The sequence below is a fragment of the Notolabrus celidotus genome, chromosome 7, assembly GCF_009762535.1.
Source record: "Notolabrus celidotus isolate fNotCel1 chromosome 7, fNotCel1.pri, whole genome shotgun sequence".
In the NCBI taxonomy this organism is placed as follows: Eukaryota; Metazoa; Chordata; class Actinopteri; order Labriformes; family Labridae; genus Notolabrus; species Notolabrus celidotus.
The window spans coordinates 25904759-25921226 of NC_048278.1; the positions used below are offsets into that span (position 1 = coordinate 25904759).

General features: G+C 41.3%; 1 protein-coding gene across 4 annotated transcripts in view; it reads right to left on the reverse strand.

Annotated features, from left to right (window-relative positions):
* Positions 1-16468, reverse strand: part of lrba (LPS responsive beige-like anchor protein) — a 231454-nt gene that overhangs the window by 95494 nt on the left and 119492 nt on the right. For all 4 annotated transcript variants that reach the window (XM_034687798.1, XM_034687799.1, XM_034687797.1 and 1 more), the window contains exon 36: positions 9945-10111. In XM_034687798.1, the coding sequence (XP_034543689.1) occupies positions 9945-10111 (167 nt within the window). The remainder of the gene's footprint in view (positions 1-9944; positions 10112-16468) is intronic.

Sequence of the window (16468 nt, forward strand, 5' to 3'; positions counted from 1 at the left end):
CTAATTAATTTACCTTACATCAGAAAGCTTACACACTGAGATACTCCAGTTCTATCCTCTTTGTGTGATGCTGAACTTGAACTCAGTCACACAGAATGGGGGCTGTACTGAAGAATACAAGCTGAAGATCTATGAGCAAAGGAGGACCCTCAGTCGTCCTCTCTATAGGGCAACATTGGTGTTTTATGTGTCCTTTTTCCTGCTTTGGTTGCACAAGAAAAGTGCTGGATTCTTAAGATAAAGGCGATTTTTTGGCAAATGGTGAAAGTAGCAAAATAAATGACCTGCTGGTGCCCTGGTGTAATTACAGTGGCTGGGAGCATACCAATCTATCATGAGGGAGAGGAGGGGGGTGGCTGACATGCTGCAAAGAGGTTAGTCAAAGGAGATAGCCTTTGACTAACTACTGGCCCCGGACAATCGATACGGCGCAGATATTGCATCCAGAGAGAAAGGAGGAAAAAAGCCCTAAAAACTTCCCAAATGGTTTTTCATTCAGATATTGATCAGCACCCTTTTATCATGACCTTGCTCCACCAAGGCCATATACTTTCTTAAGGGTATATGGAACTCATAAATCTGAGAGTTGCTACACAGTCACACTGAGCTGAGAGCAGTGAGGCAGCCAGGCAAGAAGGAAGGGGGGGTAGGATGGTGTAATTGGTCTTTCTGGGATGGCGGCTTTCTTTCATTCTTCATAACAAGGATTCCATTACATTTCTGAGCTGCCAGGAAGAGGAGGAGAAAACTGAGGGTGTAAAAATGAAGAAGAGGGTCTAAAAGATGCAGATTTGAGGAAGGTGGTCAAATTGAAGACAAGTCAATTATGATACAACTGTGTTTCTTTTCAATACTAAGTGCCTGTAACTTACCACTGTGACAACCAATTAAACATACATCTGTGGGACAACAGATCGCTGATTAATGATGGTATAAGATAGGTGCACAAACTGGCATACTTAGAAATACAAGACAGGGCATTCTAGGCTGTTACAGGGCCGATGCTGATACTGGTATCCTATCAGAACTCTAAAAAGAACACACTGTGTTAGCTGTCACATCCTATTTCAGGACACACTACTCTTAACTTTCTCTGTGCATTTACACATGCTCCGTTTCACAACCAAGGACATCTGAAGAAGGTACTTAGAGGCACTTTTGCATTTGCTAAGTATAAGTGCTTGGAGCTGTTTAAATTATAAAAAACGTGAAAACATTTTGTATTAGTATTTGACAAAAATAGAAATGAGTAAAATACACAGATTACAAATCAGTATGAGTATGATCTTTAGTATATTTACTATAAACAATAGGTCAACATAGTCATTCTTTGCTGCTGCCAGTGTTAAGAATAGCAGATCAAACCTGACCAAGTCTATAGAAAAGAAGAGTGTCGCTGTTTTGTCACAGGAATCCTTGGCTCTGGTTTCATTTGATATAGCATAGCACAGCATTCAAATTTAAAGCATTTATGGAGAAGTCAGTAGCAAGACTACATAATAAATCAAACAGTGGGTGATTTAACTTGCCACTGGGACAAAGTGAGCAATATTTTGTGTCCCAGGTTTCAAAACTTTGCAATGACAAGAGGGACCCTTCTCTTGCAAAATTTCTTAAATTCCTTGTAAATTACGACGGCAAATATACAAATAATTCAGCATAGTACTTATGTATATAGTTCATATTTACTCACATTTAATATTGGTATTATTAATTTGTTTCATTTGAATGTATTTTTTTGTTAACAGTCATCATTTTTCTTGGAACACACTCCAGCTAATCACAGCAATCCATACTCGCTGTAGTAAAGCAATAATGTACGTATGCTAGCTCAGACTGACAAGTTTTAGATAACCAGGTAGTAACCCATGATAGTGGTTCTTTTGGATCTGACTCATGGTTAGTCTTGTCACCCAGTGGACTCTTTTTTTTTTTTTTTTTTTTTTTTTTTACCATTTCAGGTGGTAGGTAGGCAGCTAGTTTTAGCTAGCACCACTGATAGAAGCTGCTTGATTCTGATTGGCTAAAGTGATTTGTGTTTTTTCTTATTTCTATTAAAGATTGGCATAGAAAAATAACACATAAGTTTCGATTAATTTTAGTGATTGATAACTTCTAAAAAGACTTCCCTTCAAGTGATCTCTGGCGATCTCTTGGGGTTTGGACCCTGACTTTTAAATCACTGCCCTACCGTCTGATTTCTATAGAAAAAAAACATCAAACTATTGTTGCATTTTTATTTAACTGTAACAACACATAATCATCTTGTGTATGAAAATATCTGTATGTATCTACCTCCTGTATATGAATGATAATTTTTTTCTCTCTCAGTTCCTTCTCTTTCTTCTTCATGTTGATCTTCCAAGACATATTACAATATGTTTCTTGTTGCCTTCAATGGTAGGGATTCGTTTTATTTGTAGTGTATTTGTTTGATGTCCTTTTTCTTATTCAAAAATAATAATAAAAACTTATTATAAAGAACTGAAGCCTTTTTGTTACCATATTAAATGATCCCCTGGGTGTCATTTTTTTTAGTCTCTTCCCGTACTGTAACACTTAAGCATGCTAACATATGGACATCATCTGCTGTTAATATGTTCAGCCATGACACTTTGTTACTGTTCCTTACAGCCCCAGCCACTGTACTGTATATACAGTGGAGGTAAATGTTATTATTAAGGCTATATTCTAATTCATATCCATAAGCCAGACTGCACGGTAGGGCCTTCGTGGCACGTTATTCTGTGTAACTGATGAAACGCAAAGCTGTCAAACTGGAACGCTCTCCCCCAGAGATTTAAGGAACATCCTTTTTGTCCCCCGTCACAACTTCTCTGTCCCAGACACATGTCACTGTGCATGATTAATGAGGTGGAGGGTTTCACGTTAAACCCCTTTAAGGACTTCAGTTTCTGAGATCCTTGCGTGATACGCAGAGTCTAGTTTACAAAGATGAACATAACTAAAAGCACAGGCTCGCATTGCTCCGTGCTGTATGTTTATGCTTTATGTTTATGGCTATATCGAGGCAGATGGATGAACACAACTCCAACATCCAGCTAATTGGTTCTGAAGTAGTTGGGATCAGGACTAAAGGAAACAACTGTCCCTAAAGAGATGAGAGCTGTCGACTGCTACAGCTGTCACTGCCCAGTACATCAGGTCATGTTTGTGTTTAGGCTTCAAGTATCTATAAGCAAACCTAAAGATAATTTCAGACAGTCAATGTCAAAAAGAGTCAAGTTCAGGATATCTTTGCATACTGTAGATGCAGTTTTGTGAAGTGTTTTATCCTCAAAATTGGTTCAAAACAACAGATTACCCACAAAGATTACAACCAGGCTTGTATGTAGAACGGTAAAGTGCAGAAATTGTTCCATTTGGAAAACCAGGAGTATAAATACGGGATCTAGGAAAACTGAGATTCCAGCTACAGTGTTTATTCAAGTCCCAAATACAACAAAGGCAATCTGATGGTCAGATAAGGAAGCAGCTGCAGAGTTTTCCATCCAGCAAACAAGACACGCTCTCAACCTTTCACATCCAGATTTGTGCAATCACTCATAGCTATGGTTTACTGTATGCAAGTGGAAAGGATGTGGGGAAAAAATGTCCCTGTCTTGTCTTTGTCTCCATCTCTACTTTTGATGCTTCGGTAACAAATATCTCTCTCTCATCCTCCACTCCATCCATCTCCTCCCTCTCTCACATTCTCTCTTTGTCTTCCTGCCGCTCTCGACTCATGCATTTCCGAGAGTCGGTGTACTCTAAACAGTTATGTTCTTGTTTCCTATGGATTTGATCACTGCTGACGTGCTGGAGTCCCATTTCCTTTTTCAGCTCGGCATGCACGGTGCCGGAGAAGCCGTAATGTTCGCTGTGTCCATAAACCCCACACGCGAGGCAGCGGGTGACACTGTGCAGACCTCGGCTTTAACACATGCATTACAGTCAGTATTATGGATCATAATTGTGATTTAAGTCTGGAATGAAAGCATACAAGTGGAGATGAATCAGGCTGTCGCTGTTTCTCATGCAATCATTTATTTGAAAAAATACTATGTGGCCATGAAAGTCCCCACTGTAGTAAGCAGAACCCCCCGGTTTGTTCACAGCAGAGTTAATAGATTTCAAGTCAGAGGAGGAGGCTGGACCAGAGGAACAAAGCTAGCACGGCCTGTTATGAAGACAGCAAAATGACCTGTAGTGCTGTAAGTTTACTGGTGATTAAATATTAGGTCATTAACAGGTCACGAATAATAATAATTCTACTACAGTCATGGGGTGTTTAAATATGCTGTTAGGGAGACGCGATTGTAGACCGAATCTGATTAAATAACATAAACACAGATGAAATTCAATCAATAAGCTAAGTGTGTGAATTTAAACTCTATTAATAAGGCCTTTTGTCAGATACAAAATGAACGATGGTCGTGGCTTTTTACATCTAAATATTAACATTTGTACAGAAACGTTGAAGATCATGATATTTTCCAGAAAAAGTGGCAAACATTTGTGTCATCTATCAGCTCAGCACTATATGATAAAAAATGCAAAGTGTGATTACACTGTTTAATATTGTGAACAATACGAGGTGCGACAAATTGAAAATTAGAGAGTCAATAATAGCTACAACTGTTTTATGTCTATCTGCTGTTATTTTTATGTTGCTAAAGTTTTCAGATTTTGGAAGAATCAAACAGACAGTGTCATTACTTTGAGTTATGATACATACAAATTCCTGACGTAAATTTGCACATTCAGAAAAAAACAAAATAAACAGTTATCTCACTGGATGCTGGTTTGGCTAAGTTGGTCGAGAAGGCACTCCATGTGCAGGCTACAGACTTAGTTGCACTAGCCATAGGATCACTTCATGGTCCTGACATTATTTGGTGCAGGAATTGTTTGTTTCCAGTTTCTCTAATTCTTTAAAAGCAAAAAGCCCAATATAAAAAAAAATATCAATGCATATATTCAAAGTTACATCTGTCCAGGCAGATTCTCAGGGTCTCAACCATAGACTGTAAAAAAAAAATGGACAGCATAGCTCTGCCTTTTCCTGTTGTACGCTTTTGAAGCCAAAAAAAACTGCTCGAACTCGCAGCCATTTTGCAGCCAGAGTCTGCGCAGTGGAACATTTCTGTGTCGCCACGGTAATTTCTGTGTAGCCACGGTATCAAGCTCCGCCCAACAGCGTATCGTCCTGAGATCCTATGGAGTTTCTCTCTACGACAGCTGTCAATCAAAGTTAATCCGGAACCCAGTTTTTTAACCTCTAATAACTAACGAAAAAGAAACTTTTCAGAAAAAAGAGGTCTTGAACACAAAACAGTCAAATAATAACTACATATCACCACAGCATACGGATGTGAGAAACATTTGTACAACGTGTATTCATTTTTTTAAGTTTGATCACAGCCCCATTCAAATGAATGGGAATGACAGAGTTTTTGAACTAAAGCTGCAGCCAGCCACCAGGGGGAGCAGTTTTTGTGGAAGCCTCACTTCCAGCCAAGCGATCGGACGTCCATTTTTATTTAGAGTCTATGGTCTCAACCAAGAGAAAGAAAGCAGCACAATGGCATTCTAAAGATCTCACCTTCATCATTGACTGGAGCTAACATTAAACATCCAGAGAGGATGAACATTCCCATAATCTGAGGTTCACTCAAACAATCAGGATAACAATCTCTTCCTTTAATTCAGTCTGGTCTGAGATAGGTAGAGTCTTTGCAAAAATAGGTACTATAAAGCTTTTGTAGTTCCTCTTTCTAGTACTTCTTCTCAAAATGGGTAAACAAGTCTACACTTATCTGCTGTTCTTTATGTGATATATGATATCTCTGTTTGCATAGTGTCCTTCTACGTGAAAAGGCCGTCTCATAAAATAATACATAAAAAAAAAAACTTTCTGCTTAAGCAAATTCAGAATTTTTGTTTGTGTTGCTCATTTGTGAGAGTGATGAAATTGTGGTATAAGAACATGGGGGTTTGGTGCCTGAAGAGAAAAGGAACTAGAGAAAAGATTATGTTCATGCTCTTTGTTCATTCCTTTTATGCATCAATTGGTCGATTGCTCAAGCTCAAAAAATGACTAGTTTTTGATAAGTTGCCATTTTTAAAAACAGAATTGTTAGCACATTAAAATAGCGCAAATGCTCAACACCTGCTGGCTCTAGTTTCTTTCATGTGATTATATTATTTCACTTGTCTGTTTTAGGTTTACTGGACATTGCATTGTATTAAGCTAAAGAGAGCTGGTGGGAAAATCAGCTAATATAAAGATGTTGTGTACGGCTGTGAGGAAATGTTGTAGGCATTTCACCATCCCGTACCATTTTAAGGCTTCATAATGAGTAATTCATTTGGAAAAGCAATCTAATGATCAACTTATGATTAAACAAGGGTGGAGGCAACATTTGAAGACCAATAAAAAGGATGTAAATATAATGCATGAAGATACCACTTCTTGTATTAAAAAAGAGAAAGCTCAAATCCTCCTCAGTGTATTCTGTAGACAGCACTTCACAGCAGCTTTTGTATCATAAACGGATAAGAGGCAAAAACCTTTTCTTGCTGTTCTGCTCCGGCTTCTTTCCCTCAATAGTACCCCGGTGAAATGACATAGCAGAAGATAAAATAGTAATGCTAATATCAATAGTTTGTCCATTACAGGTCAGCTAACTGTCCAGCAGAACAGTTACAAAGCTGTTCCTTTTCGATCTCACAAGGCCGATCAATACGGGGGCATACTGTTTCAATTTTGCCGGCATTGATTTTCTCTATAACACTCCAACCCCACAGCATTCGTCTTTCTGAAGGAAGGATGATTTGATTTACTGAAGAAAAATTGGAGTGCACATCACAAAGATTTTTTGCCGGGCGGGAGTGTGACATGCCAAAAGATGGATGTCCCTTGGCTGGGAAGCCTCTAGCCTAAGGGCGTCCATTAGAGCGGTGGTGCTGCAGAAAATGAGCTGCTTATATGAGGGAGGAGGAGCAGACGGAGAGGAGTTGGTGCACGAGGTGTTGTGTTTTGTGTGTGTGTGTGTGGGGGGGGGCCTGGATGTACGTTAGGATTGTTGGAAGAGGAGAGGAATAAAAGAGAATGCAGCTGAAGAAGGAGGAGTAAATTCAGGCAGTAGAACAATAATGTTTCTATCTGACTCTCTGGATAGAAAAGTGTCCACACTGCCTCTACATCGCACTTCCACCTTTTTGCATCTGCATCACCTTCCCTTTGCTTCCCCTGCTTCCTGCATCCAGAGTGAATTTCCATGGTACATTAGTCAGCCTATTAGAATGCAATAAAGAGAAGGTATGAGAGAGGGGGGAAAAAGAGCAGAGTAGTGTGCATCCCCTGAGACCGTGAGTTGGCGTTCTCCATCATCTGCCCTCATCTCCCCTCTCTGTCCGTCGACTGTGTCTAGGTGTCATATACATGAAAGATGATTCCTGACCCAAATAAACACCGCCGCAGTCTGGATGCTCAGCGGACCCGAGCTCAAAGAGAGAGAGAAAAAAAACAGGGGAACGTGGGGATGGAAAAAAATGACATCTGCCAGTTGTTTCATTTGGGGTTATCTTGCTAGCTGTTCATTTACTTTTTTTCCTTCTCTTCAACAGACAGCAGGCTGGCATTTTGTACACCTGGGTCTCGAGGCACTGGGACAGAAACGTATGGATGAACAGGTAGACGACCTTACTGTCTGTCTGTGGATCTGTCTTTGTCTTGACACTGTATAACAGACAAGGCCAGGAAAGCGATAGACGCTGCCCGTCTTGTGGAAGGGAGTACTCCCTGGATGATACGACTAAAGTGAAACAAAAAAGATAAAAAGACAAAACATGGGAGAAAATGAGAGAGATATTGTATGTTGTGTTGAGAGAAAGAAGGACAGACGGAGGTAAGATGAAGCAGCAGAATGGGAAAGGGAAAAATCACCCAACACCTCTTCTCTCCCGAGGCCGAGTCCGCTGTAAGCTGGATATTAAGACACAAATTGCATTCAGGCGGGTCACGCTGTGTCAGAAGATATTAGATGCCTGCCGTGAGGAAACAACAATTCCCATCAGCTTGTGAGAAAATAATATTTTCATTTTCAGTCTCTTTATTGAATGGAAACTTTGGGGAATACGTTTTTATGGCATGTGAGCAAGCAGGCGTGGATTTTACACCCCAGCAACAAAAGGTCGTAATCATAGCTGCGTATTGTCTTTGTGTTCCTGGATTTCATTTTCACAGCTGGAGAGAGGTTGCAGGTTTCATTGTATGTATTCATCCATCCCCAAAGGTTTGTATTTACAGGCAGTGCATGTCGCTTTCTGTGTGTGTGGAAATAAGCAAGAATATCTGTTCTATTCAGGCGCCTGCAGGTATGCAGGTGTGCTTGAAACTTTTTTTTTTTTTACCTTCTGCATCCATCTTTTTTCTTTTACTTGTTCTTTCTCTGCAGCACCAGATGTTTCTCCTATGCCCACTGCATACCAGAGTCTCTGGTGCGAAGCTGCACCACCTGACCTTCACAGTAATTGACCAAAAATATTGATGTAATGGCACAGGACTGATTGTGATTTATTAAAAGAGCGCTGCACTCCAAGGCCCAGTGCCAATGGCTCCCTGAGCCCATCGGCAGCCATTAGGAAAACCATCAATAGCACAGCGGCATAAAGGGCCGGTAATGGGGGACTTTTCTGGCCAGGGCTCGCAGAACACAATCTCCATAGTAAATAGCAAAACCCTCGTGTGAGTACACATGGAGACTAGCAGAGAGGAAGAGAAGAAAAGGGGAGAAAAGGGGGTGGAGGGGATAAAGGAGAGAAAAATATGACAAATAATACACCACGTCCTGATATAAGCGGGGAAAAAATTATAAAAGGGAAAACAAAGGCAGCCAGAGATAGACTCCCGAGCCAATCGCAAACTAACCCTCCCCAGACGAGTCTCTGGAGAGTTGGTTCAGACTAACAAGCGTGAGCCAGCGGCCGTCTCTCCGGCTCACCATTACACACTACCTGCACAAACAGCCATCATTAGGGAATAGCTGCATTGGATTCTGCTGCCTATTTGGCGAAACAAACACAGAGGATAGGGTTGCCTCTGTTCTTAATGGGAGCCGAGCTGTTTAAATGGCTTTCATCTCTCTCCAGAGTCAATGCATCATTCAACCCACAGCTGACATTTTCACCTTTGCAAATTTAATTTAATCAAAGTCATGAGTATTGGGGGAAGAGAAAGATTATGATGAGATTAAAACCATTACAGTGGTTTGAATCATTTTCTCAGCAGAGGAAATTACATGCAATGAAAACAGGTGCATCCTCTTGATTAAAGGCTTTCTATACAACCATTCACTCAAGAGAAAAACGTTACCTTTGGCCTCTCTCTCGTTTTTTATATGTAGGAGCAAAACATAATAGCTAGGAATTAAAGAATCAAAGGAGTATTTGTTCTTTTTCATTGTATGTCAACATCTGTCATGTACAAAGACGGGATTAAAAATGAGCTTAATTTATTTATCATGAGAATACATCTGCTGAGCAGTGGTAAGAAAACCTCCTTAGCAGCACAAACTTTTTAACGTTTCAGGATTAAATATTCAACTATTGTGAAGTTTGAGTCAAAGCTCCACCTTATTCAAAAGAAAAATAACAGCTCAATAATGTAGATACTTGCAAAATGAGTTTTATAATCTGAAGACCTGAAGAATAAGTGTGGATAGCAAGTGCTGCTTTTCCTTGTTTGTTTTTTATTAAGATGATTTTTGGGGGCTTTTGCTTTTATTTTGATAGGATAGCTTGAGGGAAACAGGAAATGTGTGAAGAGAGCAGGAATCATAGCAGGACCCGGATCAAGCCTACGAAAAGGATTGCAGCCTCATGGAGCGCCTGCACTACCAGCCTGCACTACCCCCCTTAAGACATTTGTTTCGTTTTACCTCTTGGAAGAGTTTCCCCAGGCTCCATGTTTGTCTGTCAGGATGTTGACTATCTTCTGGATGAGCTGCGTGGCCGTCACATGGTCGCGATACTTTGCTGCTCGGATCAGGTGGTCGCACATTTTCTCCTCGTCACGCCTCTCAGCAGCGTACTGTGCACAGTTAGACTGGGGAAGAGAGAGAAATATTCTTGTATACATTCTGCGAGTGAAGGCACCATGATGTGAACACTGCAAATAGATTCAATGTGGAAATAAAATATGTTTTATAGAATAAAATTCTAGAACATTCTGCTAATAACTCATGGAAACATGTGTATATGTGGGAATATTTCAGATACAGGAACTCTACTCTGAGTAAAACCAAATGAAGGCAGTCATTTCTGTCCTTGTGTCAATATGATTAATAACACTGGACACGTATTTACTAATGCCCTCCGGTGCACCAAATCACATGATACCCACAATGCAGAGGGAGGACATTTTTCTCTGTCGGAATGTGTTATCGGAATGGGCCTTTGAACTCTGCAGAGATGGTAAAAGTAAAAACACCTTCTGAGAACAACAGCTTTAATTTAAAACAGTGTTTTGATTTCAAATCTCCATCTCAGAATACATTTCAACTCCAGACTCACAATACGCTCAGGGCTTACTTTGAAAGAGTTGTTTCAAAGTTACATCGTTTTGAAGGTGTGCACAGAGAAAAGGAGAGTAAAAACATGTGCTATGTATAGCCAAACAGATCATGAGCCTGCTACAGTGCATTTACGTTTTCTCCTGCGTGCTCCAAGGACAGCTGCTAAGGCAAATGGATACAATATGAAGAAGAGAAGCTCATTCAATTATTAATGCTGCTTCAGTTGCATATTACTGTCTTTATCAAATTAACCTTAAAAGACCCCATTGGTCCAACGGCCATACAGTAAGTAGTGACCCAGATGCACAGCCTAACAAATGCAGCCTGCCTTTCCCAAAGTTACCAGTAAAGCGTTTTATAATGGGTCCTCCTCTTCAATTTGAACGACAACATTTCATATCTGACAGAAAATCTATAGGTATAAATCACATTAGAGGGGCTTTTCTTCAGGCTGCCGAGCCTTAATTATCAATCTGTGTCTCTTTGTGTGGCATTAAAGTGAGCCTTGACCTTCTAGAGAGATGACCAGGCAACCAGTGAAATAAAAAGGAGAACTGGGAATTAATTTTTCAAGCAAGTGGTTCAGATTGTTAAAGAATGCTGTTCTCTCTGTGTATAAGTATATGTGTGTGTGTGTGTGTGTGTGTGTGTGTGTGTGTGTGTGTGTGTGTGTGTGTGTGTGTGTGTGTGTGTGTGTGTGTGTGTGTGTGTGTGTGTGTGTGTGTGTGTGTGTGTGTCCATTTATCTTGATCAGTGGTACTGGAAGGAAACAGGAATTGGAACAAGTGCAAAGCTGGACCCAAAGGAAGGAAGACACTGTTTAATAAACTATAAACACAAAGAGAAATGTTAATTTGTGAAACAGGGAAACACTTAATGCCTAAATAATTTAGAAATGATTAGAGAAATGATACACGTGTCTGTAATTGATGATTATGTGGATTCTGCTCTTAAACCAGATGTAAGTAGCATGCCTATAAAAAGTCCATTTCCATCTGCCTGTGTCTGAGACATATAAAGTCTGCAGTACTAATCAACAGCACTGGGTTCAAACTCATAACCATAAACAAACACTTCATCACCTGCGTGTTGAGCCTGCCCAAACACCCAAACCCTCCATGCTGTAATGGGCTTTTCTCACATCCAAGGCCAAAGTCGACTGCAGGAGAAAAAGGCCAAATTCACAGACTCACCCCTGAAACAACAACCAAAAAACGCTGAACACATGAGGAGCGCCATTAAAAAGCCAACGTTGGCTTTGCTCGTAAGTGGAAAAGACAAGTCACTGTTAATTCCAGGGGCCATTCCGGTGATGTGAAGTCAGAGAAAATGCTGAGGTATTATGAAGGAGTTATTATGTTATGGTATTATGAAGGTTAAAGTGAATAACTAAATTTCCCAGTTGGCACCATGAAGGACTGCAGAAAGGGCAGAACCTAAGAAGGGGCATTTTGGAACAGACTGTTCTTTCAAGGAAACATAAGAAGTAAACTTAGAGTATCTGTTACCATGTGCTATTAGAGACATACCTCTTTAGGAGTGACTGAAGTAGTAAGTGTGCATATTTTGACAAGAAAACAAGCATAAAAATGACTCTGCGTGGAGAAAAGCACTTCCATTCACACAGTTAAAGGATTGCAGCTGAATTAGAGGAACAGCAGACTTTTGCTAACAACACACATCCACCAGGGCACAGCTTGCTGGCAGTGAGACCGTTATGACTTGCGACACTGTAATCATGGGCAGCACCTTCCATTACATGGCCCGGCTGACAGGGTCGGCCCAGCGCGAGTGCCTGTTCGGCCAGAGGAGACAGCTTGGGCGAAGACGAAATGATAATGGCTGGCATTAATCGAGTCAATTACACTGAGTCGTGTCTCCCACAATTCATCAGCAGTTGGAGTAAATAGCTATGGATGTGTGCTGGAGTTTCTGGAAGAAAAAAGGGCTGCTATGGGAAGTGACTAGAGATTGGAAGGGGCAGTAATCATCCCTAAAAATATCACATAATGGGAGACAAACAGCGGCCTCCCCATTCAGAGACAAAGCTTTGAAAGTCACGCATTTAAATAATGTTATCATACCTTTTTCAAAGCAGAGAATGCTGCACACATTAGCTATCTGTTGATAAAGATTGTTGTTATGGTAATATCTGCCATTCTGTCGTGTTTCACCATGCTGTTTCTACAAATAATAAGCTAGAGATGAGTTTCACCCCAGTTTGGTGTTGTTACTCTGTCAGCCTTATCTAAATGCTGTAGTTGTTGTCAGATGAAGCCTCATCCCCCCTCCTTCTCCTCCTCCTCCTCTCTCCCTCGCCTGGGTTGAGAGGGTTAACCAGCATAATAGGCTGCAGAATGGAGGCTCATTACAACATATCAGCCCTGTGTTTATCAATTAGAGTGACAGAGAGAGGTCTTGTGGTGTTGCTGTTCCACACTAAGCCTTAAACGCAACAACTGACAAAAACAGGGTCTCAAGGTTCTGCCGGAGAACAGGAGAGAGAAACAAAACCAGCAGAGATGTTATTAAAGCGCTTGATTTGCAATCTCTTGACATTGGTGGCACATCAGGGCTACAAACTCTCCGAGGCTGAGCTATCGCTCTGCGAGAATCTCCAATTTCTCACATCCGCCGACAAGCGCTCCCAGAGGGTTTCATTTACAAACGGGCAGAGAAACTGTCCAGAGGAAGGCGAGACATCAGCCTTGTCCTTGTCTGGTATCAGAGAATGCAAATACACTACAAATAAATTCCTCCTGGAGCACAATGGAGGTCTGCGGAGACAAGAGGATGAAATGAGAAAAGGAGGATGGGGGTCGCAAAACAAAAGTAGATGCTGTACCAGTCCACCAATTGGTTTCAAAGAGATTCTCTTGCACTTGATCTCTTGCCCTCGAGTTTTCAAATTGCAACATAAAATGTCACCAAGGGAATTCAGACAATGGGCCAGGGAAGAAACGAGTGAAAGGAAGAGGAGGGGGAGAAAAATGAGGGCTTAAAAGTACAATGGCGAACAAAAGTCACCAAATGACAATGCCTGACAGCCACTTCAATTCTGAAATGATGCTCCTGTCATGCAGTGCTCCCAAGTATTGATTTTTTTTCTTCCCTCGGAGCACAGAAAGAAAAAAAATAATTCAATCCAGTTGAAACAGATCCTTGCTGCTGGCACCGGCCCATTGCTAGCGGCCATCAAGGTTAACACAGGCGCAACACTTATCAAAGTATCCCTGTCCTCCTCCTCCACCGCCTCCTCCTCATCCCTGCTCCTCCTCTTCCTCCCCTCATACTGTCTGGGGCTGGTATTTAATGGACTGGTCACCATGCTCAGCTGGCAGCCCCTTCATCTCCTCTACCCAGAAACCCCTTTCCTCTGCAAAACCGCATCCTTCTCTTCACTACATCAGTCTGCATTGCTGCCATCTTTTTATGATAACCCCGGCTCAGCTTCAAGGTCATGCCATGTGAAAAATCATTTGTGTTAAAGCTGTCGTCTGGAGGTGAAAAATAGTCAAATGAAGGAAGGATGTGCCCAGATGAAAAATAAAGGTCTTCTGGTTTGGTAGTGGCGTGAAATCATGAACCAACTCTGGAAGCCCATGGTGAATTTGAAAACAAATTCTTATCAAACGTGGAGTTTTATCCGCCATGAGACTTGACTTTCTTTTAAATCAATAAAATGTGCAAACGGGGAGAAAACAAGCTGACATCCAGCTGTAGCTCTGCTTTACATAAGCTGAAAAATATTTATAGAGATTTTTAACAAGAATAGTAAGCTATAAGTCAGCTGATAAAAGGAAAACAGTAAAAATAAACTAAGAAAATATATTAATACCAACTGAAGGGACTGAATCAAAGAAAGCTGTAGAATAAAGTCATATTTCCCAGGTTAGCTGGTCCTACATAACGATGGCAGCTGTGGAGGAGGTACCTGGGGACTTCATTACACGGACAAGTCAGTGGAAATGAGACTACTGTTCCCCAACCATCCACCGTACCCTACTTCCCCTGTTCTTCTCTACAATAGCCCCTGTTGTACAGATAAAAAATAAATATCTACCTATGAGCAGTGCTGACAGATGCCACATTTCTATACACTTTGACAATAAACCTACATATAATAAGAGATGTATTTGCTGTCAAGTATTGTTAAGCTTTTGTTTTACCACTACATTTGTAACTGGACTTTTTCTCTCACATCCTGGTGTTTTTTGACAATGATGTCACATATATGGACATGCTTCCCGGTCTTTTGTAAGCTGTTTTGAACGTAATGAGATGTCCAAGCATTCGGCCCTGCTGACATGATACATTACAGTTGTGACATCTACATGACAGCCAGCTACAGTCGGTGGCCGCTATCAGTCTGAGTGCTGCATATGATGTGGTGTAAATAACCTGTGGGAGTAGTGGTTCTCTCCCTGTCAAAGTGTGTGCTTCAGAAACATTTACACACTACACTGCTTCTGTTTTAACAATTGAAGCTCCAGTGAGGAGTTTTTATCTGCTAATGAAACAGATTGAAATGAATGTTGATGCCTCTTTAAGACATACAAAAGCAAACAAGACCATCAACGACAAGACTTTTTGTTTCTATATAAAAGTTTGTAACGTCTCAAACTGTTGGTTGGGAGGTAGGATTAACCGCTTGCTACTTAGACAGCCTTTTTTTCAATTTCCATGGCAGACATTTCCTATGAATGATACAATTCAGTGTTAGAATCACCCAGGGTGATATGTTATGTTAGAAAACACAACTTACACATGAAAAGGACAAAAAAAGTAAATATACGAGCTACTGCTTAGTCCATAGGGGCTTGGCTTTGCAACCGGAGGGTCGCCGGTTCAAGTCCCAGCATGGACGAAGTTTGGCAAGAGGACTGGTGGCTGGAGAGGTGCTGGTTCACTTGCCTGGGCACTGCCGATGTGCCGTTAAGCAAGGCACCGATCCCCCAACTGCTCGGGGTGCGCTGGTTGATGGCAGCAACTCTGACATCTCTCCCTAAGTGCATGTCCACTGCATGTTTGTGCATGAAATTGTATGTATATACACCATACTGTGCGTGTAGCATGACCCAAAAATTATATAACACGAGTGGAAAAATTGAATTTCCCCCCTGGGGATTAATAAAGTACGTTTCTTCTTCTTTCTTGTCTACAGAGGGCGCCAAAACCAACACAAACCAAAATATCCTCACAGGAGCTCTAACTTAATTCTCTCAAACAGATTGTTTTTAGTGGAATCAGGGATTTAATCTACCTTCTGGTTATGTCTACATCCAGACAAACTTAAAGACCTCAAATAAGGTCAACTCCGGTCACAATTTGAGCTCCTCCAGTACATCCTTGCCAGCACTTTCTCTGTGATGCTCAGGTCTGTGATGCACAAGTTTCCAGAGAGCGGTGCTATGATAATGGAACTTAATGAGCATCAGCTCAATGTTAATGTCATTAACGTGGGGAGAAGGACCGGATCGTTTTACAAGCTCAGCAGAGGGAAGACAATGACGCCAGGCACTAATTAGCCGCTATCGTCTGGCTTTCTCTGGATCTCTCAGACAGTCAATTCAATTACTCCGTATAACAGCCCAGGATGGATCAAGGGGGGTGTATAAAAAAGATTGAGCAGAAGGAAAGAGTACGGAAGAATAGAAATGACTTGGGTCTTGCTCACTCTTCCCTATCTGGACCCTCTCATCTGCCCTTGTGCCCCTGAGCCCGCCACATTTCATTCCTAATGAACAACCCCATAAAAAGAGGGAGTTCGATTTCTCTCTCCTCCCCTCTATCTCTCGGGCTCCCTCTCCTTCCTGCTCCTGTGGAAGATATCAGAGTCCATCATTTGGTGTTCGGGCAGCAGCATCCGATCTGCAGATCTCCTTCAC